Genomic DNA, 25,685 nt, shown 5'->3' on the forward strand with positions numbered 1-25,685 from the left:
CCAGCCTCAAGAGAGCAGGATTCTGCTGGCGCACCACTGTCTCTCTAAGTGCTCGGACAAAGGCCCGGCGCATAGGAGGGGCTTAATAAACAGTCGTTAAACGTGAACAATGAAGGCAGAATCTGATTCTTCCGGGAGCAGGACAGCTGGTTCTCAAACTTGGGTTTTCGGGTTTCAAATGCAGATTCCCTGTCCCATAGAGGGATTCTGACAGTGCAGGGCAGGTGGGGATTCCTGAATTTGCTATTTTAAACAAGTGCCGGATTGGGGGCGGGGAGGGGGGGGTTGTGGTGTAGACACTGAGAAAGTTACTCTGAATCAGATAAGCCTTGTTTTGACTCCAGCCTGCCACTTACTTGTGGTATGACCTTAGGAGGATTACTTAACTTCTCTGAGCCTGTTTCCTTATCTCTTAAGTGAGAATGACAACACGCTCAGGGAGTTATGAGAATTAAATCGGGTAATGGATGTAAAGTTCTTGGCACAATGCCAGTGGTGCAGTTAGCTGCTGCTATTACACTTATTATTGTTATTGTTATTATTATTATTATTCTATTGTTATGCCCTAGCAAGAGAATTTCTCCCTGAAGGATCACTCTTGGGAATGTTCCCTTTTTTTTTTTTTTTTTTTTTTTAAAGATTTATTTATTTGACAGAAAGAGGGAGAGAGCACAAACAGGGGGAGCAGCAGACGGAGAGGGGAAAGCAGGCTCCCAGCTGAGCAGGGACCCCGATGCGGGGGTCAATCCTGGGACCCTGGGACCATGACCCGAGCTGAAGGCAGATGCTCAGCTGACTGAGCCACCCAGGTGCCCCAGGAATGTTCTTATAGTAGGATCCCAACCAGCAGCGCAGCATCACCCGGGAACTGGACAGAAATACAGAATCTGCCCCACCCGAGCCCTGCTGAAGCCGAATCCGCACTGTAACAACCTCTCTAGGTGCTTTGTTTCCACCTTCAGGTTTGAAAAGCACCGCTCAGAATCACCTATGCTGTTGTTTTCTTCCCGTCTCTCATTCCAGAGTCGGCTCAGGTTTGTAAGCTCTGGCATCACGGAGTCTGAGTCCTTGACAGCTGCTTCTCATCCTTCTGAGTGCAGAGGTGGGACACCCCCCGCCCCAGGCTCGCTCTGGGTACCCCTCCCGTTGAGGACATTCGGAGAAGGGACTCCCTCAGGGAGCCACGGCTCTGAGCAAGTGTCTGTTTAGCCAGGAGCTGGATCCAAACTCTGGCTTGCTTCCTCCTCTGTCCCAGGCTTGCTCTGCTTGCCAAAGCCCTGTATGGAAGGTGAGAGAAGCCCAGCCCCCCGAGAGAAGGGCAGAGACTCTCCCTTTGCCTGGAGCCCCGGCCCCAGCTCCAGCTTCGCCGACCTTGACTGGTCTTGGGATGAGAACATCCAAGCAAAGAGGGCCAGGGTGGAGACCATCGTCCAAGGCATGTGCCTCTCTCCTCACACTCCGGCTCCGGCGCCCGGCAAGGCCCGAGCCAGGGACGGCGCCTGTTGCCCAGAGAAGGCCCGGGAGCGGAAGAGGAAGCAGAGCCTCCCCATGCAGCAAGGCCCCCTGAAGCCAGGCCCTGCCGGGGACCACGGCAGCCGGAAAGGGGGCCCTCGGGTAAGAGAACAGCTCCATCAGCTGAAGCAACAGCTAAGACATTTACAAAAGCACATCCTGCGGGCTGCTGAGCCCAGGGACACAGCCCAGGACCCAGGGGGCTCCGAGACGGACAAGGGCCCTCTGAGGGCACAGCAGAGGAATGGTTATGGACATAGGCCCCGGGCTCTGGACAGTGACCACTACCAGGGTTCCCGTGGGGACTACCCCAAGGAGAAACAACACAGAGCCTCTGAGGCGGAACACCAGTCTGAGGAGCGCAGGTTCCTTCCCTGTGGAACACGGGCTTTGCTGGAGATTCTGAGGAAGGAACTGACCGGGGCAGTGTCCCAAGCTGTGGACTCAGTATTACAAAAGGTACTGTTGGATCCACCAGGCCGCCTGACTCGGCTGGGCAGAAGCTTCCAGGAGCTTGTGCCAGAGGGGAGAAGTGAGCCCTCACCTCCTGAGAGAGGTGCCTGCAAAGACCTATTTCCACCGGCCACTTTGCCCAGGAGGGCCCAGTCACAGACCGGGCTCCTGTTGCAAAACTTCTCACCGGCCAAGTCTCTGGACCCTCCCAGGTACCCTGTCTCTCTGAGGATGATCCCCACACCCTATCAGGGTCCCCCAGCAAACTGTCCTTTGACTGCGCCTTCCCACATCCAGGAAAATCAGACTCTTGGCCAGCTGCTGGGTCACAGACCCAGTGGTCACTGGAGCAGCAGTCTTCCCCACGACTCAACTCCCCAAAGTCATTGCTCCTCAGAGTCCGGCCTGCGACCGTGGGGAGCGGTCAAACTGCGGCCATCGGTTCTGAGCCAGCAGCAGTACGCCTTGCCCTTCCCTTCCCCCCGTCTGGAAAGACTGCCCGTTCTTCCCTCGGTGAAGATGGAACAGGGCGGCCTGCAGGCTGTCCCCGATGTGCTGCCTTTTCCTTCAGTCCATATATCCTTTACTAGAGAAACAGGAAGCCTGGAAGGTGAGGGGAGGTGGGGACAAATAACTCCATGGCATTAAATAGCTTTGCTTTCCTGATGGCCTCCTTAATGCTTGCTTCCAGGCCCTCCTTCCCTGTGGCTCAGTTACCAGGTTCTGACAAGAGGGTGGCGACCTTCTGGCATTTAAGGATGCTGGGAAAGTTCATCTACCTTCTTGTGTGACATACTGGATTCTACCATTATTGACTCTTTCCTTTGAGTCTGAAAGAGTTTCATTTGTTTGTAAACTCAGAAGGGCTTCCAAAATAGGATAAATACCCAACGGAAGGAAAAAGACCAAAATTTGGTTGTCAGCAGCCTGTACGCCTAGGCAGAGAGGGTCGAAGGAATGACCTTGTCTGACACCCGTCTTCCCAATCTCTTGGCTCCGCAGGCAAAAAAGCCTGCATTGTCCAGATAATTCATGGGAAAGACATGAGGGACCCGAAACTTCTGAGGCAGATGGAATAGGGGACAGTTTTCCTGAGGGACTAGACCCAAGAGGCAGCTGGGAGGGGTAAGAAGCCTTTAGTATAAGGAACAGCTTCTAAGCGGCAAGTGAGAGGACTAGAACTTGGGGCCTGGGCATCTGGTGGGATGGCGCCGGCATGGGGAAGGCTGAGGGGCCCGGGGAAGGTCTGTAGGGATCTGGATCTTACTGCAATCCTCAGGCAGACCCCACTCTCTCAAAGAGTGCTGCCCAGAGTAACCCTCCCTCAGGATATTAATGGTTATTAAGTTAGGGAAAAAGCAGCTTGGATAAATACTAGATTATTGCTACTGGTTATTTAAACACTGGTTGTTAAATACTGGTTATTTCTATTACTGGGTAGTTTGCGGGACTTCTCAGAGCCTTTAGCATGCTGATGTCCTATGTGAAGCTCTAAGAGGAGAAGGTCTGCAGCCTCAAATGCACGTGAGGCAAGATCGTCCTCCAGCAGGCGTCCTTGCAGCGCTAAAGCTCCTGACAACATTAGTTAGGATGTTGCTTTTTTAGCGAGCGCAGCTCACACCGCTCCTTCTCACGGGCGGACTATAATTGAGTCTCCAGAGGTCAGTGCGTCCGTGGAGCTGCATACCCAGGTGTGAGCAACCTGGGAAGCTGTATGAAGGGCGACAGGACGGGGTGGGGACCCGCTCAGGGCCACACGGCGGCGGGCTCTTGTGTTCTAAATACCACGAGCGCCCTCTTCTGGTCGCAGGTGTTGGAAACACGCCTAAAGCTTGGACACCGCCTCGCCCTGCGCAGGCAGGCAGGCATCCAGCAGCTCTAAAACCAACGCAGAACACCTCGCCGGCCACTACTGCCTCTCAGGCAGCAGGAAAGCTTCTTGGAGGTGTAGAGAGAGATCGTCAGGAAATCGCCCTGTGTGGCAAGGCCCACCTGTCTGGGCCTTTGGTAAGAGGCCACTTGGTTAAAATTAGGGCCATGGTGGAAGAACCTAAGGGACCCCAGAGGTTCTTCCCTTGGCAGGGCAGATGCTGATACTTCTCGGGCGCCTACTGTGTGCCTAACCTTGCCCCGTAAAATAAAGACTGGGCTCCGCTTTGGGAGGTTTGGGGGCCCAACCGTGGGTCCTGGCTGCATGGAATGGTTTGGGGCCCCCAGGCGGCATTCTGGTTCCCCAGCTGGTCCCTCATTCCGGTTGCCTACACTCCAGCATCAGCGATGTGTTCTTCTGGGCGGCGACAGCCGCTAAGAGCAAGCTACTTTGAAGCGTAAAAGAACGTTCACGTTCGCACCCCGCCCGACCCAACAGGCAGAGCAGGCGCGGTGACCAGACGGCAGGGGGCAGCACCTCCGCGCGGCGCGCCTTCCCGGTGACCCGCAAGGGAAGCGGCAGTTCGCAGGGACCCGTCCACCACCTCTTAGCCGCAATTCTGAGATTCCCGGTGATGTCTTCCCCCTAAGGCTGATGGAGACGGTTTTGGCGGCAAAGCCTGACCTGCACTGATCGGAGGCTGTCGATCGACTATCCCACTTTGCTGTGGAAATCTGTATTGGGTTTCGCACTGCTGCCGCAGACCCCGCCCTGGCCCTTCGCTGACCTATGGCAGATGCACCGTGTGGCCCTTACTCGGGAACAGATTCTGAAATCTGAAGCCCATTTGGCCCAGCGTTTCAGAGAGGAGGCTGTGGGCTGGTGTGACCCCACCATCTTCAAGCCTCCACTCGAGATAGAGAGGCAGGGACAGAGAAGCAAACTAATCTGCAGAAAGTCCCAAGACAGACACCTGCGGAGCCAGGGGTCACACCCCGGATCTGACTGCCGGGCACACGCTTTTACTACTACGCTTACATTTTAGAAATGAGGCCCAGAGAAGGTAAGGGGCTTGCCCCTAATAGGTGTCTGAAACTGGGTCTTTGGACTCCTAAATCCAGCCTTCTTTCCACAGCATTTGTGAACCTTTAGGAAGGGTAAGAAGTGGGTCCAACGCGGCCCAGGCAGAGGTCCTCTGGGCAGCCGCCTGGGAGCCATGGCCAGCGGTGGCTGTAATTCATTGGTCTCCTTTGGCTAAACTGATATATCCCTACTGAGAAGTCTTCATTGTCCTAAAGGTACAGCTCTCTGACCTGAGCTCCAACGTGACTCTGCGTAATGCTTCTCACCCAGCCCCATGCCTGTCCCCGGGAATGCTATGAGTTCTTATGGAAGAATCTTTATTTCCCTCCCACGCTGGCATTAGGCCGCCACACCACAGCTCCCTGCTCTTGTTAGAGGAGAAGAGATCTGTTCTCAGAGTGAGGTATGGGTTGGAGTATAACGGGTTCAGGTTGACCATCTAATCACTCATTCATTCTTTCAGCCAACAATCATTTATTGAGCACCTACTATGTTCCTAGCACCGGGCTAGCCACGTGGGATACAAAGAGGAAAGGATAAGGTCCTTGCCCTCAAGGAGCTCACAGTCTAAATGGGGAGACACACATGCAGTAAAATTTCCAGTCAGGCCATTGCTACAACAGAGGTTTGTACAAAGAGCCTTGGTAGCCCAGGGTAAGGAAGGCCTAATTCAGCAGGGAAATATTTCACAGAGGAGGGGTGTCCGAGCTGAGCTGGGTGGGGTGAGGGAGAGCTCTGCCGGGCACACGGGGAACAGGCGCAGCCACGAAGTTCAAGCTTCCGGAGCCGAAGCAAACTGGGATCTTGCCCTTAGGCTGGTTTGGTGCTTGTTGGCTTAAATGCTGCCAAGGGAGCTATGAGAGCAGAACGGGGGCCATCTAGTTGGTTTGCCTCCTTTTACAGATGGGGAAACTGAGGCAGAGAAGGGGAAAGAAACCTCTACATGGGGTTTTGAAATCTGGGACAGACCTGCCATCTCTTCCCATTCTTTTTTTTTTTTTTTTAAAGATTTTATTCATTTATTTGACAGAGATCACAAGTAGGCAGAGAGGCAGGCAGAGAGAGAGGAAGGGAAGCAGGCACCCTGTTCAGCAGAGAGCCTGATATGGGGCTCAATCCTAGGACCCTGGGATCATGGCCTGAGCCGAAGGCAGAGGCTTTAACCCACTGAGCCACCCAGGTGCCCCTCTTCCCATTCTATTCTGAAAGTAGACATGCACAAGTATGACAAGCTGTATTTGATGTCATATATGCCATAGAATTTTACACATAAATTTTTTTTTAATTCTGAAAATTTACAGTATATATATATGCTATTCAGCATCTGAAAAAAGATTTTTTTTTTCCCCCAGTAAGCTCTAGGCCCAACCTGGGTCTTGAACTCAAGACCCCAAGATTGAGAGTCCCATGTTCTACTGACTGAGCCAGCCAGGCATCCTAAGAAAAAGCTTATCTCATCAGACTTGCTAGAGACAGAAAAATGGAACTAATACACCATTCAGCTAGAAAAAATAAAATAGGAACAGGACAATTCATTATTTGGATAAAGTGATACAATTATTTGATAAACTGATGTTATTTTCCTTGACGCTGAGATAAATCCAGGAGGGCCTAAATCCTGGTCACTTGAAGAAGGCCAAACTGATGTTTTTCTTCACACGCTACCCCAGCTCCAACCTCTTGAAGGCTTACTTCCCCGATGTCCAGGTAAAGTCATTCCTCACCTCTGAAAGCCTCACAAAACTCCCAAGAGGCAGTGGGTTGCTGCTGGAATCAGTACAATTTCCAGTCCTGGGGCTGAGAATCTGCATGAATAACCTTGGACCACAAAGGCTGGGTATCTGAATTTTAAGATTTTGAGCTGTAGATATACCCAGAAACACATGGGGAGGGAAGGTAATGGCATCTTTGGCCTCGTGTTTTGTCTCTGCTGGGCAGACCACGAGAAAGGAAGAATATATAGAGTCAGGCACTGTCATGTTTATATCCAAAGTGCTGGATTTCAAAACTGAAGGTGCACAGAGATCAAGCATGACAATAAGGAAGAGAAAGCTCTGATGGTTTGAACCAGATCTTGCCTGTTCCCATCAAGTTTCTGAGGGCCTCCTCTACCGTGGGTGTTAGGATAGGGTGGGTAATACTTTGTATCTACATCTTTGTGTTTTCCAGATCTTTCCCTCATATTCAGTTGCTCAGCTGGCCCCTGCACCACACTCTGATTTCAATTCATTCTGCAACTCCAGGGTGGCAATGAACGGCTCTCTGCTCTATACCCTTATCCCTTCCTTTCACCCTTGACCTGGCAGAAGGCTCTGGGGCTGCCATGTAATCTGCCCAGGTGCAGCAGAAGCATCTGGCCTTGACCCCAGACTCTCCCAAAGTTACCCTAGATACCATGGAAAGTTTTTCATGGGTTAAAAAAAAAAAAAGGACATAAATCCAGTATATCAAAAACAGTATTTTCTAAGAGACATTATAGCTAATTGAGATTTTTCTGTATACAAGTGAATAGGCTAGGAAAACACTGTGGCTTCTTTTTAAAAAAAAAAAAAAAAAAAAGCCCTTTTGCACAGACCCGTAGCCCTGGGGCTAATAACACATCCTATGTTAATAAAAAATAAAATTTTTTTAAAAAAAGAAAGCCCTTTTGGGGGTGCCTGGGTAGCTCAATCAGTTAAGCATTCGACTCTTGATTTCAGCTCAGGTCATGAACTCAGGGTTGTGAGACTGAACCCGGGGTTGGGCTCTGCACTAGGCATGGAGCCTGCCTAAGATTCTCTCTCTCTCTCTCTGCCCCGCGCCCCCCTAAAAAAAGAAAGCCCTTTTGAATGGTGGTTGAAGCCATCCTCACTAAGCCCTGTGTTGAACCGGAAGTTGACAGTTCTGACTCTGAGCACCTCACAGTAAACGTGATGTTTTTGGCAAAAGACCTGATGGACCCTGTTGTTTGTACAGTTCAACCGCTGCATAACCTCCCAGATGATCAAGTGGTTCAGCAACTTTAGGGAGTTTTATTACATCCAGATGGAGAAATTTGCCCGGCAAGCGACTACAGATGGTGTCACAAATCCCAAGATGCTGGTGGTACTCCGTGACTCAGAGCTTTTTCGAGCTCTCAATATGCACTATAACAAGGGAAACGATTTTGAGGTAAGACCATGTACTTCGATCCCATGAGGTCCGATGAGTGCCTTCCCTTCGTGATTGAGTTTTAGAAAAGATCCCCTTCTGTGTCTGTCCTTAAGTCGCTGAGAGCTGGGGGCAGCGTTGGGCCAATGTTTGTATCACCCACAAAGACGAGACTCAACATCTTCTGAGGCAGTGGGTGGCTATCAGAAGATGAATATACAGGCGGTCTTCATTCTGAAACTAAAACAGAAGTTGACCAGATGTTGTGCCGTTTTAGATCTAACACTCTGCAGTGAAAATGCCACAGCTTGTTGACCTTTTCCCCTTAGTGCCAGGAGGCCCACGCCTAAATGCCCGGCTGTGGTAGCGCCTAGACTTGGCCCCCGTTTTCTTTACAATTTCTGTTCGTTTCATCATTTGGTTCTTTATTCTCACTTGGACAGTTTTAATTGTGGGCCTTTCATGGCAAGTCACCTCAGATCCTTTCTTTCTGGAAATACTGAAATAAACAGTAGTCAAGCCTCTCGGTCCTCTGGGGATCTCTGTGAAGGCACACTGGTGGCACCTTAGAGGTAAAGCATCAGTCGAGGGTGAGCAGGTGGCCTAGATGTCATGGGTGAGAACCCCTAATGCAGACACGCATGTCCTGTGGGCAGCTGACAGCTCGGCTGGGTTGGCCGCCCCTTCTGGAGGTCACTGGCTACACTTCCCTCTCCCTGCCTTTCTCCTTGATTCGGATACCTCTGAGAAAGGGAAGAACTGTTGGCAGCTACCAAATGTCTGTCAGGATATGTTTGGAAACCTAAGCCTCCTTTCTGAGGCTCGTAGGGGAAAGGGCGTGTGGGGTGGGGCACGCAGTGTGCATTTGGCACGCAGTGGTGGCAAGCCCTGGGCCAGGCTGAATTTGGAGGACTGTGGGACTCCCCATCATTTATGGTGCCAGTCTGCGTGAGGTCCTGGAACACATTCTTGAGTCCCCCTTCAGCCTCGTGCTTGGCTTTGGAAGCAGGAATGATTCCAAGTCTTTTGGATCCAGTCCCAAAAGATAGTGGGATGAGGTACAACAGCTGTAAACTTGGGCGGGGGATGCCTTTCCTCATTAGGCACTAAGGGGAAGCATATTAAAGATCTTTGAACCACAAATTTAATTTCATTTGGAGTCAAGAGTTTCCCACTTACTAAAATCACCACCATTAGTAGAATCAGCTCCTCCTACAAAGGGAGTGTCCCTAATAGGCTTTTCCCTAGGGGTGTCCCAAGGGTACAATCATTTTAAGGTTTGAAGTTGATGAGAGAAAGCAGGGGATTCTTAGGGCTGCAGAAATAGAGAGCCAGGAGAGCAGAGATGCTCTCATCAGCCCACTACCCAAGGAGCAGGCAGCATCGAGGTCTGCATGGCACTGGGTCTCCTCGGCCTCATGTCTTTTCTTTCTTGTGGGTCTCTCTGGGAATGCAGGTCCCAGATTGCTTCTTGGAAGTTGCCAGCTTGACGTTACAGGAGTTCTTCAGGGCTGTCTCCACGGGGAAAGACTCAGATCCTTCCTGGAAGAAACCCATTTATAAAATTATTTCGAAACTGGACAGTGACATCCCAGAGATATTCAAATCTTCCAGCTATCCCCAGGAGCTGTTTCGGAATTAAGATCCCACAAAGTGTGGAGCAACTGGCCAAGGTTTCCTAGATTTGTCTTAAATGACAGTCAGTATAGTTGTAGTCATAGAAAAAAAAAGGGGGGGGGAGCATAAGGAGAACCCCCCACAGGTAACAATGGCCATTTCTGATCATTTATTTCCTTTTTCAGAATCCTCAGAGTCTTAAACCTAACCATAAAATATATCAACCAAACGTAATGGTGTGCTGGTAGCATATTATAAAAGGGACACAACAGTTTGCAGTTGGAACTGAAATCTCCATTGTTTCCCGGTGTTGGGGACCTTGGGACCTTGCCAGCATTCTGCATCTGCAAAGCCAGGTCGTGAGGACGAAAAGATATTCTGACCTCAAGGCCTCTGTGAACTGTTACTCACTACACAGGTGTTAGTTTTCTCCCCCTTGGCTTTCAGATGAAGTTATCTCGTGTGTGTTTTGTTTTCACACATTCCCAGTTCTAGTTACCTATTTATTGAGCTCCGCCTGTTGGCTAGACATGTGCAAAGACATTATCTTTAAGCTTTCCAGTTGGAAAAGGAGATGTTATCTTCATCTGAAAGATAACCGAACCCAAGTTGGAGAGCTGTGAGGCAGCTTGCGGAAGTATAAGGCTCGGGCGCTTGGGTCGGCGGGGATGGTCAGGAGTCTGGAGGAACCCGAGCCCTTCTGATGCCGGACTATATGCAGGACCACCTCATGCTGCTTTTTGTGATCTCAAACAGGCCACTGTCCCCAGGAAGCATCCAGCACTAATGGGGCACTGTCATCTGACACCCTCTGCCTAGTACTCAGGAATGCCTCATCAGCCAGGATTTCCGCTGATCGTGCCAGCATGCAGAAAACAAACTTTCTGCTGCCCTTGAGCTCTGCTGTTCATTCATTCGTTGGCTGCGAGTTTATCAGCGGGACAACCCAAGTAGGTGCTAGAAGACCAAAGCAGTTGATGCCCCAACCTCTTACATGCAGAAGAAACTGAACGTCAGACCTGGGAGCTGGAAGGGGCCTTAGGAGATCATCTGGCCCGCCCTGCCTTAGTTAGGAAGGAGGGAACTGAGGTCCAGACGGGACCCTTGCACAACCTGTGCAGAGTCCCACAGACGATGAAAGGCATAACTGGGAAGAATAGAGCATGACACATGGAAACAGAAATTCTCCCACTCCATATGGAAACTATGGTCAATCTTTCAGATGAAAGAATTCATGAAATCAACATTCCGCCCCTACTGGCCCAACACAAAGTGCGACTGATTCCGAGTGTCTAGGCAAGACCTGTGCAAAGCTGAGTCACTGCACCTGTCTTCACCACTAGGGGGGGTCAAGTCTTGTAAGCACTGCAAAGGTGTGCAAGCTGGGGTGGGGCCACGCAGAGCTCAGGGCCTGCCCTTCTAAGGAATGTCTGTGACTTCATTAGCTTACTTCTTCCCCATCCACACAAAACAACTTTCTCTATTCAACTTCCCTGACTTTTGTGGGGGGTGGCTGGATCAGAGCCAATAAAATCCCTAAACTATTGCTAGATGCATCAATGTAAAAAGGTATGAAAATTGACTTTCTTCTTTTGAATTTTCTCTTACTTCAAACAGCTTGGAGGGAAACTAAAAACAGGTGGATTCAGCCCAAACCAATCTTTTCAGGTTGCTTTAAGGTTATTTGTAAATATCCTTTGATACATCCGGTTGCACTCAGATTACCTTTGCCATATTTTCTCCCATAATATTCCCTTCAAAAATGAAGCAGTCTCCGAATCTAAGTTTTAAAAGCAGGCAAGCACTGAGTACCCCAAGCAAGGGCAGTTACCAACGGTTGGAGATGGCAGAAGGACCCACTACCCAGACTGGAATTACATAGTTCCTAAAGATATTCATGGGAAACAATTCCAAGTTCACATGATTGTCTGATATGGGGCAGCCATTTCTGGGACATTTCTGTCCCAAACCTGAAATTCATTAGGGTGTTTGAAATATTAAGCCAAGCCACTCCAGGGCAGTGAACCTGGTCCCAGGGACCAATTAGATGAAACGTACAAGCTCAAATTGAAAACATTTGTGTCCTACGGTCCTTCCAGGAAGCGTTCTCTACCCACTGACCTAAACACAGAAGAATGTATAAATACACATGCTCTGCCAACAGAAGAATTCTAATTTTTTATATTTTTGTTTCTACCAAGTATATCTCTTTCTCTGTTGGGAACACATTCTGAGCTGGTTATTAAGTTCTTTTAGCTGTCCTAACATTGCCGGAGATCTGGCCATTCTTTCCATTAAGGTCTATGTGGGCACTATTCTCTCCCAAATCAGACATTTTCCAAGTCTGGTCAAACACTGCATAATTGTCTAATCCTTTAATAGTAGACAGTAGGACCTGGACTGGGGTTTATGACGATGGCACTATGAGGGAGTTAATGCTCAGTTAGTAACTAAAAGCAGGTAGCTAGTTGGCATTGCACGCAGGAAAATGTTCACTAGGAATCTTATTTCAAACATGGCTTCATACAGGATACACAGCTCCGAACCAGATTTGCACAGTGAGGAGGACAAAGGCACTTCCTGGGCATATGGACGGAGCCTGCCTGAAGTCTTTCCTTTCTTTCCAAGGAAGGGCAAGGAACCCAGGGCAGAAGGAACAAAGCCCTCTTTAATAGGATTTTGTACCTCAGCCCTAGCCCTTTATGGAAGCCCGCGGGTCCACTCTAAAAAAACCTTTTGTTTTTAGTAACAAAATACAGAATCATCAGAAAAAATAATTTAAAACGAGACTTCTATAGCATAACTTTATACGTATCTTTAGAAAATATTTCTTTTAAAAATCCTTGTAAAATTATGGTAATGAGTTTCTTGAAGTCCTATATATTCCAGATTTTCATAATTTTTGATTCTAGCTCTTTTCTTTATAGTTTTGACTTTTTGCACTGTAAAATAGATACAAAGTTTCATGATACCTGCATTCAAAACAAAATGGAAATTTAAAAAACCCTTTGATGTTTTTTATACACACTCTATGAGGCATTGGCACGTAATGCAAGATCATTTTCTCAGGACTGAGAGAATAAAAAACAATAATGAAAGTGTGATGGGTAGGGCAGAGAAAAAGAACAGGTTGGCTAAAATAAGTTACAGTTCTATCAGGCTGATGTTTAAATTATGCACATTTAAATTAGAGGGGTGCTCTACAATTCTTAACAATTGCTTCTGGGCTTGATGCTTTGGGGGAGAACATACGCTTGTGAAAATATAGCAAATATAATACGCATGAAAGTATAAACATATTCTTGGCCAGATTTAAGTATATATGACACACACTGTAACGAATGAGCTCTGGTTACCTATTTCAGAGTATTAATAATACATATTGTATCTCAGAGGTCGATCATGGTACTTACAATTGAAAATTATGTATTAAATGCTCACCTGTGGAAAAAGATAACTCATGAGGAGTATTTTTCAGGGGTACACAATTCCTATAGACCAAGAAGGAACTCTTCCAGACTATAGAAATCTAAGTATGCAGGAGTTGAATGCTCAGTCATATAAGACAACAAGACAACAAGAACCCCCAAGCCCCAGATGTTAGCCTCCAGAAGAAGGGACTGTCTGACGAAACGTTGAGGGCAGGTAGACATAATGAAAACAGTAAGAGAACATCTATCCCAAGTCTCACCAGCTCACACATCTACCCACTCTCTGAGGAATCTGCCTTCTCCTTCACCAAGAGTCTTCCGTGCTGTTTGGTTTCTCACAATTGTACCCTTTCATGCTCACACTTTTGTTATTTCCAAATTCTCCAGTCACCCCTCACACACACACATCAGGTCCTAGTCTTCCCTTTGAACCCCCTTCCCTTCCATTTACTGATTTCTGTGGCTCAGACTCTTATTCCTTGATAACCACTTCTGGCCTGGAAATTGAGCTTTGGTAAAGAACGCTGGCTCTAACCTAACCTTTTCCCCACCTTCTCCTCAGGGATCTGATCTGTCACCCCCAACCCCTTCACTTTCCTCTCCATCAGTACCTTTCTTGAGAAGAGTTCTGCAGTTCAGTGCATGAGTCCTGGAGCCTGGTTTCATCCGGGCTCCAGCACCTACCAGCTGTGGATCTCTGCAAGTTACTCAGCTTTCCCCCCAGTAAAAGAGATAAAATAAAATAGCTCCTACCTCACAGTGATGTTCAAAGGTTTAGGTAAAATATGCGTGAATTTCTCAGCCCATTCCTAGTGCACAGCATGTTGTTAGATATATTATTACTTAGCAGCCCTGAACTGTTAGAGTCAGGAATTTGCACAGCTTTACAGTGGAAAAAGAATTCTTAGCTTAAGAACGACACTCATGTGTGATGTTATGGATATAAGAAGTATTCTGAATTTTGTTTTTATTACAACCATGCAATAAAATGCACAAATACCTGTGGTGACAGCATAAAACTAAGCTTTAAACTGAGATGTTAACATTTTCTGAGAGGGAAAGAAAATCCAGCTAAAAAAGCCTTGTGCTATAAAGTCCATATGCTTTCCCTCATCTCCTCTTTACAACAGTCCTGTGTTGATGTGTCTACTTGGCACATGACATAACTACTGTCGCTATTTGCTGGTTGGTTACTAAAGGCTTGTCTTTTACAGGCTGATACATTGTAGTCGGACACCCTCTTAACCATAAGCTTAGTGACTAACGAGGTATTTATAAAATTATTCAATTTGCCATCTTTAACAACTGTGTATTGAATAGGCTGTATGGCTTGAATATTTTCTTGATTAACTCCTGGATGGTTGTTCAAAACATTTTTGCAGTTGTTCCACTCCTTAGAAAGTTGGATGGGAACTTAGCGGGATCCTATACTGACACAACCATACTTTCCCTCTCCTCATGTTTAAAATCCATGCTCAGGATCACATTTTCATAAAGGTAAGCTTGCTTTTTTTTTTCTTTTTTAAAGATTTTATTTATTTATTTGACAGACAGAGATCACAGGTAGGCAGAGAGGCAGGCAGAGAGAGGAAGGGAAGCAGGCTCCCTGCTGAGAGAGAGCCTGATGCGGGGCTCGATCCCAGGACCCTGGGATCATGACCCGAGCTGAAGGCAGAGGCTTTAACCCACTGAGCCACCCAGGCGCCCCGTTGCTTTTTTTTTTTTTTTCCTTAAGAATTTTATTTATTTATTTGACAGAGAAAGATCACAAGTAGGCAGAGAGGCAGGCAGAGAGAGAGGGGGAAGCAGGCTCCCTGCTGAGCAGAGAGCCGGATGTGGGGCTCGATCCCAAGATCCTGGGATCATGACCCGAGCTGAAGGCAGAGGTTCTAACCCTCTGAGACACCCAGGCACCCCAGCTTGCTTTTTTATTACAAATAATCTGGTCCCTTTTCTGTGTGTGTGTGTGTGTGTGTGGTTTGTTTGTTTCATCTTATAGTCATTAATGTTGATCTCCCTCCTCTGCTTTTTCATGGATGTGGGTTGGTGATGATCTTTTTCAGAATATTTAAGACTCTTAATGTTTTTTGGCCACTCTGTTCCTAAATAAATTGACTTTTTCAAATCCAGTGTTATGAGACATTGGGATTACCAATTTGATGCTTTGCTGAATTCTTACTATATTAAATCCCTACAAAAACCCCACAGTTATGCCTGGTGGCATGTATTCTTTACCCCAAAGCTGCTTTTGCTCAAGATGATTATCTTGATGTTTAGACACTTTCTCATCGCATACCCCATTACTTCATCAGAGATGAGCTCACTGGACCAGCCGGAATTTTCCAACCAATCAAGTCCGGAACTCTTCTCTCCTATAGAACTCTGGCTAAAAATGGAGTCAGAAATGGGTTTCCAAGAAAGATTGGGGTGCAGGTATTGGAACAAAGCATACCTATAAGCAGTTTTGCTAGACTGTAGATTTATCAGCAAATCCTGGGAACAAAAGGTTTAATGACATGGAATTTACATTCCTAAACACCTTGGTTTTTATATACTAGGTGCAAAGACAGTTAAGATCCTCATGCCATGTAAATGGTAGGATTATGTATCCTTAAACTCTGGAGACGGCAGTTACCAACAAAACCTAAGTGATGCAAAGTTTAATATACTGACAGTGCTTAGAAGATGGTATTGACTGTTTCCATTTCCTTATTACAGAATCATACCTGTTCACTTCAAACACATCAGGGGTTTCCCTCAAACAATCTTCTGTTTGAGGAACTACACGTGTGCACCATTTATTGAGCAAGTCTCAAATGCTCTAAAGCTTGGCAGAGAAGGAACTTTCTAGCATTCAGTCCATTGCTGTTGTGCCAGAATTGGTGGATTTGCCCCCAAAGTAAAGACCAATAACAGATGTTTACATTCGGGGGTACAAATTTTTCATTTCACGTCCTTCACATAAAGTGACCATGATTTACCTCCTTAAAACACAGTCCTTGATGAATACATCTTTCTTGATGATCACATAAAGAGAAAAGTCACTTTCTGTTGCAAAAACTAAGGTACCTACATCCAAAAAGCAGCAGTCCCCCAAAATACGAAGTCCTGAACTCAGGATGATGATGGGACTACAAGCAAAGTGACTCATTCCACACCCATTAATAATTCTTCAAACCCCACATGGAGCACAGTATCTTGACCACAGTGGTGTTACATGAAGCCATGTAGTATAACACTTCACAGAACACCCCCCCACACACACACACACTTTTAAAGCTGTAAAAATCTGGGGCGCCTGGGTGGCTCAGTGGGTTAAGCCGCTGCCTTCGGCTCAGGTCATGATCTCGGAGTCCTGGGATCGAGTCCCGCATCAGGCTCTCTGCTCAGCAGGGAGCCTGCTTCCTCCTGTCTCTCTGCCTGCCTCTCTGCCTGCTTGTGATCTCTCTCTGTCAAATAAATAAATAAAATCTTTAAAAAAAAATAAAGCTGTAAAAATCTGAATAACCTCTGTGGAGTATTCCAATGTCAGTTTCTTAGTTTTGAGATATCTCTGATTTATAGATGTTACCATAGGTGCAGACTTGGTGAAGGATGCATGAGAACTTCCCTGCACATTTTTTGCAACTTCCTATGAATCTGTAATTTTTTCAAAATACAAAGTTAACACACACACACACACACACACACACACACACATATAGAATTAGAACCTTTGATAGAATTCTATTGAAGGACTGATGTAAGAAGCAAATAAAAGTCCATGCCACCATAAATGAGTGCTTTTATAAGGACATTTAAAACTACAAATAACATTATCTTAAATACCAAAGCAGGTTAATTTAATAAAGTACATTCTAGCTTCTTGTTTAAATACTAATTTTCATTTTGTTAGGGTTTATTTGGTTTTGTTCTGCTGTACACAGATAATCAGAACTATCAGCTAATTCTGCTCTCCTCAGAATCAGAAGAGTCCTAGAAAAATACCCTGTCCTGCCTACCCACAGCACTTGTCTTCTCCCAACTAAGATCTCTACACATCAGTCTTCTCTAAACTTTCCAGTTTAAATAACATTGTACCACAACTCACTTCTATTGTTAGGAAACTTCACCACAACTGGAAAGGCTGTGGCTTGTTTTTAGGCCCAGGGGCACATATGTGTTTCACATTAAAAGACATTTTAAGTCTTGGCTTTATTTGTTCCCAGGAAGCCAGATTCTCCATCTGCCTAGACAGTTTCTTGTCTAAAGCATCTTTGGAAACTGCATTAACTTTCAGGCTATATGGATTTTATTTTACACTTAAAGAGTTTCATTAATTGTTATTGTTATTAACAAGTATCTTTCCAACATCTCCAACATCTTCCACACCTACAAAGTACTAACACACCAGGGCCTTTGGAAGTTATGATTGCTGAACTTATCTTTAGATGGAGATGGAATAAAATTAAACATCTCCTATAGCCCTCTGGTTCTCAAACTTGGCTGCACAATGGAACTACCTGGTGGGCTTTAAAAATTACCGATGTGGGGGTGCCTGGGTGGCTCAGTCAGTTAAGGGTCTGCTTTTGGCTTAGGCCATGATCCCCGGACCCTGGGATCAAGCGCCGCATCAGGCTTTCCACTCAGCAGGGAGCCTACTTCTCCTTCTCCCTCTGCCTGCTATTCCACCTGCCTGTGCTCTCTTTCTAATAAATAAATAAATCCTCAAGAAATAATAAAATCTTTAGGGCTAACTTGCATTAAAAAATATAAAAATTACCAATTGGGGGGGACTGGATGTCTCAGTCAGAACATATGTCTCTTGATCTCAGGATCATGAGTTCAAGCCCCCCATTTGGTATAGATATTACTAAAAAAAATAATCTTTGAGGGATGCTTGGATGGCTCATTTGCTTAAGTGTCTGACTTTGGTTTGGGTAATGATCTCAGGGTCCTGAGATGGAGCCCTGCATCAGGCTCCCTGCTCAGCAAGGAGTCTGCTTCTGCCTCTCCCTCTGCCCCTCCACCAACTCATGCTCTCTCTCCCTCAAATAAATAAAATATTTTAAAAAGAAAAAACTTAAGGGGGCACACCTGGGTGCATCTGCCTTTGGCTCAGGTCATGATCCCAGAGTCCTGGGATCAAGCCCTGCATCAGACTCCCTGCTCAATGGGGAGCTGCTTCTCCCTCTCCCTCTGCCTGCTGCTCCCTCCAACCTCACTTGTGTTCTCTCACTCACTCTCACAAATAATAAAATCTTAAAAAAAACCTTAAAAAACATTTTTTAAATTACTGATGCCCGAGTCCCATCTCTAGACTCTTAACTGTTATGACTACATGTTATGACTCTTAACTGTTAACTACATGTTACATGTAACTACACTTAACTTTTAAATACATGTTACATAAGTACATGTTACATGTAACTACATGTAGTTAACATGTTAACATGTAGCTTGAGCCTTGGGAGTTTTAATAGATTCCCCACATAATTTTTTTTTAAGATTTTATTTATTTATTTGACAGACAGAGATCACAAGTAGGCAGAGAGGCAGGCAGAGAGAGAGGAGGAAGCAGACTCCCTGCTGAGCAGAGAACCCCATGCGGGGCTCAATCCCAGGACTCTGGGATCATGACCCGAGCTGAAGGCAGAGGCTTTAACCCACTGAGCCACCCAGGCACCCCTCCCCACGTAATTCTTAGATGTAAAGTTTTATAACTAATTGCTCTACCATAGAGCTTTTCGCATGGAGCACTATTTATATTTCGCCATTCTACCAAACACGCATGCATAGAGAGTACTCTTATGTTCAAGTGCTAATGGAATCTAACCAATTATTCAACTAGAACCTTACCAGCTCTTGGTTTAAGGCCACCATTGCCAATACGCTTCCCTGACAAACTTTAGGAATGCCTTCCAGATCTTGCAGAGTCCCTATCGACACACTCAGATTCACATCTAGTGAAAGCACAAGGCTCTTATAAAAAACAGAACATCCTCAAAGTATATCCTTAAAAAAAACAAACAAACAACCCAGACTGAGTCATGTTGGGTTCATAGCAAAATCAAGCAGAAGATACATAGATTTCCATATATTACCTGCCTCCATATAAGCACAGGCTCCTTCATTATTAACATCCCCACCAGAGTGGTGTATTTGTCACAACTGATGAAAGTACATTGATACGTCAGCATCACTCAAAGTCTATAGTCTTCATTAGGGTTCACTCTTGGTCTTGTACATTCTGAGTTTGAACAAGTGCAAATGACATGTATCCACCATTACAGTATCATACAGACTAGTTTAACTGCCCTAAAACTCCTCCCTTCTCACTAACCCCTAACAAGCACTAATCTCTACTATCCTCATAGTGTTGCCTTTTCCAGAATGTTGACATTTTCCACTTTCTCAGATAGTTGGGATTATATAATGTGTAGTATGTGCTTCTTCTTTCATTTGCCAATATGCATTTAAGTTTCCTCCATGTCTTTTGATGGCTTGAAGTCTCTTTTTTTTTTTTTAGTGTTGAGTAATATTCCATCGTTTTGATGTACCACAGTATACTGATTCTTTCACCTACTGAAGGACATCTTGGTTACTTTCAGATTTGGGTAATAAATATTTAAATTTAGGGTTGCTATAAACACCCATGTTCAGGTTATTGTGTGGCCATAGGAGTGTGACTTCTGGATTATATGGTAAGAATATATTTATTTTTCTAATAAACTGCCAAACTGTCTTCCAAAGTGGAAGTATTCATGTTGCATTCTCATCAGCAATGAATAAGAGTTCCTGTTGCTATACATCCTTACCAGCATTTGGTTTCATCAATGATCTAGATTTTAGCCATTCTAATGGTATATGTTGATACCTTGTTGTTTTCATTTGCATTTCTCTGGAGACATATGATATGAAGTATCTTTTCATATGCTTACTTGCCAACTGTATATCTTTTTGATAACCTACCTGTTAAAATCTTTGGCCCAATTTTAGGTTGGGTTGTTTTCCTATTCTTGAGTTTTAAGTGTTCTTTATACATTTTGGATAATAGTCTTTTATCAGATATGTATTTTGCAAATATTTTCTCCTAGCCTGTGGCCTCTTAATTCTCTTGACAGTGTCTATCATAGAGCAAAATTTTAATTTGAATCAAGTCCAACCTACCAATTCTTTCTTTCATCGGTTGTCTTTGGTAATCAAAAAAGTCATCACCAAACTCAAAATCATTTAGGTTTACTCCTATGTTATCTTCTAAGAGCTTTATTGTTTTATGTTTTACATTTAGTCCTATGATCCATTTTGAATTGATTTTTGTGAAGGGTGTAAGGTCTGTATCTAGATTCAACATATTTGTACACTGATGTCCAGTTGTTCCCACACCATTTGTAGAAAATACTATCTTTGCAGGCACATGGGTGGCTCAATTGGTTAAGCTTCTACCTTCAGGTCAGATCATAATCCTGGAATCCTGGGATTGAGCACCACATCAGGCTCCCTGCAACAAGAGTCTCCTTCTTCCTCTCCCTCTGCTCCTTCCTCCGCCTGTGCGCTCTCTCAAATCAATCAACCAACCAATCTTCAACAAAAGTACTCTCTTTGCTCCATTATATTGTCTTTGCTCCTTCGTCAAAGATCAGTTGATTATATTTATGTGAGTCTACATTAGGATCTCATTTCTGGTCCCTTTATTTCTGCCTATTGTCTATTTTGTCTGTTTTTGTCTTGAGTACCGTAGCTCTATAGTAAGTAATGAAATCAGGTAACATCAGTCCTTCAGTTTTGTTCCTCTTCAATATTGTGTTGGCTATCCTGGATCTCTTGCCTCTCCATATGAACTTTAGAATCAGTTTGTCAATATCCACAAAAAAAGTTGCTGGGATTTTTACTGGGATTGCAGTCAATCTATAGACCAATTTGGGAAGAACTGACATCTTGACAATATTGAGTCTTCCTATCCATGAACATGGATTATCTCTGCATTGATTTAGTTCTTCAATTTCTTTCAACAGAATTTTGTAATTGTCCTCATATGGATGTTGTACACAACTTGTTAGATTTATACTTTAGTAGTTTGTTGTTGGGGTGCTAATATAAATGGTATTACTTTGAATTTGAAGTTTCACTTGTTTATTGCCAGGTACATAGGAAAGCAATTGACTTTTATACATTAACCTTGTATCCTGTAAACTTGCTATACGTATTAGTTCCAGGAGTTTGTTGATTCTTTTGGCTTTTCTACATAAATGATAGTGTTTTCTCCAAACAAAGGTGGCTTTATTTCTTCCATTCCAATCTGTGTATCTTTTTTTTTCCTTTACTTGTCTTGTTGCATTATCCAGGACTTCCAATATAATTTTGAAAGGCAGTGGAGAGAAGGGACTTCTTTGCCTTGTTCCTGACCTTGGTAGGAAAGTGTCAATTTTCTCACCATTAAATATGATGAAATATGTTAGCTGTAGGTTTTTTTGTAGTTACTCTTTATCAAGTTAAGGAAGTTTCCCTCTATTCCTATTTCATTGAAGGTTTTTTTAAAAATCATGAATGGATTTTGTCTAGTGTTTCTTTTATATGTTTATGTGTTGTGATTTTTCTTCTGTAGCCTGTTGTGATGGACAACATCAACTAATTTTTCAATGTTGAACCATATCTTGCATACCATCCCACTTGGCTGTGGTGCATAATTCTTTTTACACATTGTTGGATTCAATTTGCTAATATTTTGTTAGAGGTTTTCACATATATGTATGTTCATGAGAAATCTGTAGTCTACAGTTTTCTTTTCTTGTAATCGGTTTTGATATCAGGATAATGCTGGCCTCATAGTATGAATTAGGGGATATTTCATCTGCTTCTATCTTCTGAAATAGATCATAGGAAGTTGGTATAATTTCTTCCCAAAATGTTTGATAGAAATCGCAGTAAACCCATCTAGGCCAGGTGCCTTTTGTTTTTGAAGGTGTGTAAGTATTGATTTGATTTCTTTAATAGATACAGACCTATTCCAATTGTCTTTTTCCTTTTATAGTTTTGGCAGATTGTGTCTTTCATGTAATTGGTTGATTTCATCTAGTTGATCAAATCTGTGGGCAGAGTTGTTCATAGTATTCCTTTGCTATCCTTTTAATGTCTATGGGCTCTTTAGTGGTATCCCCTCTTTCATTTCTGATATTAGTTATTTGTGTAAGGAATGTTTTTTTAAAATCTATTATTTATTTAAGTAATCTCTACCCCCAATATGGAGCTCAAACTCATGACCTGAGATTGAATGGCATGCTCCTCCGACTGAGCCCCCAATATGTTCTTTTAATACCTAAAAAAATTTAACTAGATCTTCTCATGTAAAATGGGTATTCCAGATTTGACCAAGCTAATACTTCTTCTTTTATAGGGTATGAAAACTTTTATTTTCCAGGATTATTCAAACTAGTGTTAAACAAGATGTGTGATGTGAGAAAATATTTTCATAGCACCTGTGAATACAGTTGTCATAATTCCAAAGGGAGGAGAGAAGGAGTTGAAAAAAAGAACTTCATGATTAAGGGAGATAATCTTCTCAGTTGAAAATTTAATTTCTCTACCATTGAAACATAGCACCTATTCCCAAAAGCTTAATAGTCTTAACCTATGTATGGCTACTACCTCGAACATATTTTGCTTATTCTTATACTTATTAATTCCAAATTTATTCAAAAGATTGAATTCAAATGAGAGCAGCATAAAAAACTGGATTTTAAAGTACCAAGAAAATAAATTTTGATATCCCAGCCATTAAGTTAGGACTCTTTCTTAAGCACATGTACAGATAATTATTAGGAGGACATAAAAGGAGGAACTGTTTCCCTATGGCCCAATATTTAAATTCTTCTGTATTTCCCTGGAAAATTTGAAACTATGCCCCAAAAGGGCATTTACAAGAATGCTCAATCTAATATTGTCATGACAGTGAAAAAGGGTTACAAATAAGAGAAACAATCTACATTATATAGATATCATGTAATACACACATACACACATGTATACTTATATATACATGTGTGCATATGTATACACACAGACAAAAGGGGTCTGCAGACATGTAAAGAATATCACTCATGTAAAAAAAAAACAATTAAACCATTTCCTTACTGGTATATATATATATGTGTATATAAATGCACAGAGAAAGATTTGGAAAGCCACACAAAAAAATTATAACAGTTATTACCTCCAAGATTTTAAAATGTTTGTTGCTTAGTGGGGGTTTTAGAATTTGTAGTATTTTTCTTTAAATTATGAGAACGAACAAATTTGTACTTTATGGCTTGAATAATTTGAAAAAGTTAATGCCTCAAGACATACTTTAAGAAATCAAACATAGCAAAAGTATACCCACCTTGACATGGACAGGTAGCAACCAAGAAGCTTTAATGACATACATCCTCTTTCCCCAGTAGAAAGAGTAGAAAGCAATGGAGAGTTATAAGGACATTCTGGTCAAATTCACAGCTGGGTGTGGCTGTTCAGCCACTCTGCTTAACCAAAGGGAATTCTTGCTGTCTTTTTTCTCTGGGATAAGTGTGTGCACACTATTTAATTGTGCATACACAGATGCTTACCTGCCATCTTGATGAATGCAGGCACGGAAAGGATGTCACCCAAGGAGGAGGCAAACAGACATGTATTCCATGTGACAGCAAGCAACGAACAAAAAATAACCTACTGCAAATTCAACATCCGTGTATTATGTAGGTATTGCTATCTGGCTCAGTGAAAACAGAATTATTTACTCCAAAATATCAGTCACAAGGTACTGATCAAAATATTTACATACAATCTATGTAATCTATGTAATATAACCTGATGTTTCCTCTCTTAGGGACATCTGTACCAGTAATTGCCTTTCAGACATCTTTTATGAACCATGTCAGAAGTCCCAAAATGATGGCCTATAGGTAATATGTGGCCTCCAGCTGACTTGCTTTGCCACTACTCTATTGTCCTCAGACTATTTTGAAAAAACCACATCTCATAAAAATCCAGCTTTCCACTTTTATCTTCATCTGGTTACATGGTCTACCTTGCCTCACAGCAACCACAGGCTGGAGAAGAGCAATCTCACTGGGATAGGGCAAGCACTCTGCATCCTCTCAGTCCCTACAGAGCCCTACTGCCTTCCCAGGCTGAGAGCCAGCTGCCATTATCACTCTGCTTCCACTGCTGAATTTCTCACAGTCAAGTTAAGAAGAAAATGAACACTTGGACTTTTATCTCTACCCAGTGTGGGAAAAGTAAAGATACATAGTGTAGAATGTTTCAGGAAAAATTGGAAAGAGGACATCTTCCTGTGAGAATGAAGAATATTCCTACATGTCTAGTTTGCAAAGTCTGTTCCTGATGAAAGAACAGAACATGCCATTATGAAACTACTGGCCAATTCTCTCACTTACGTCTTCCTGTCTATAGCAGGCATTTGAACTTATGGTGCATGGTTTATGTAATACTTATGGAAATGCCACCAACTGGAAGATACAGACGCAGTGAAAAAGCAAACTCAAGAATTTGAGTTGTGAGTTACACATATATTGACCCATCTGAACTTTGTATTTAAATCCATGCATCAGTTCTGAATATGGTTGAGCACCAGCTGTACATAACAGGTATTGCATATTAGGGATTCTACAGATGGAAGAAGAGCAAAAATATAGTTCTAACCCTCCAGGAGTTTGCATTTGGAAATGGGGAAGGATGGCGCAGAAAGACAAGACAGGCTTATAAGTTATTCTACTAGAAAGATAAATTAAGAGATCACAGATCTATGGATGGACACTTGGGCTGCTTCCATATCCTGGCTAATGTAAATAATGCTACAGTAAACACAGGGGCGCATACATCTTTCCTTTTGGGGGAGGGCATAACTACCCAGTAGTAGAATTACTGGCTCATTTGATAATTATATTTTTAATTTTTTGAGGTACTTCCACACTCTTTTTTCCCACAGTGGCTGCACCAATTTGCATTCTCATCAATAGTAAGATGGTAATAATGTTGTTTGGTGATAGATGGTGACCACACTTACTATGGTGAGCACCGAGAAATGTACCAAACGGTAGCATCATTATATTCTATGCCTGAAACTGTGCATATTAAATCTACTTAAAAAAATACATGTGGGGCGCCTGAGTGACTCAGTGGGTTAAGCCTCTACCTTTGGCTCAGGTCATGGTCTCAGAATCCTGGGATCGAGTCCCGATCGGGCTCTCTGCTCAGTCGGGAGCCTGCTTCCTCCTCTCTCTCTCTGACTGCCTCTCTGCCTACTTGTGATCTCTCTGTCAAATAAATAAATAAAATCTTTTTTAAAAAATTAAATACATGAAAGCCACATCCAAAAAAGAAAAAAAAAAAAGTGACCATAGGACAAATCAAGCAAAATCCTGTGAGAGCTGGAAGGAGGGAGAAAACAAGAGGGTCAGGGAGAGCACAGCTTCAGGGAGAATGGAGCATGTGAGCTGGGCCTTAACACATAATTCCTAAAGGAAACAGGAAATTTGAGGGAAAGCTGAAAGTACCATAAATCACAGAGTGTGCCTGCAGTATAGTGCACATGTGGTAAGAAGAGTGGAAGAGAA

The 25,685-nt window shown here is 43.9% G+C and overlaps 1 protein-coding gene across 1 annotated transcript; it reads left to right on the top strand.

The window, feature by feature from the left end:
* Window positions 1-463: 463 nt before the first annotated feature.
* PROX2 (prospero homeobox 2) lies at window positions 464-11,115 on the top strand. Its single transcript, XM_047737096.1, is given in 7 exon segments — window positions 464-469; window positions 1,178-1,262; window positions 1,265-2,535; window positions 3,645-3,656; window positions 6,524-6,625; window positions 7,874-8,068; window positions 9,504-11,115. Coding segments are annotated over 7 exon segments (1,857 nt in total). The 3' UTR covers window positions 9,690-11,115.
* Window positions 11,116-25,685: the final 14,570 nt, after the last annotated feature.

This window comes from Lutra lutra, chromosome 7 (assembly GCF_902655055.1).
Source record: "Lutra lutra chromosome 7, mLutLut1.2, whole genome shotgun sequence".
Taxonomy (NCBI): Eukaryota; Metazoa; Chordata; class Mammalia; order Carnivora; family Mustelidae; genus Lutra; species Lutra lutra.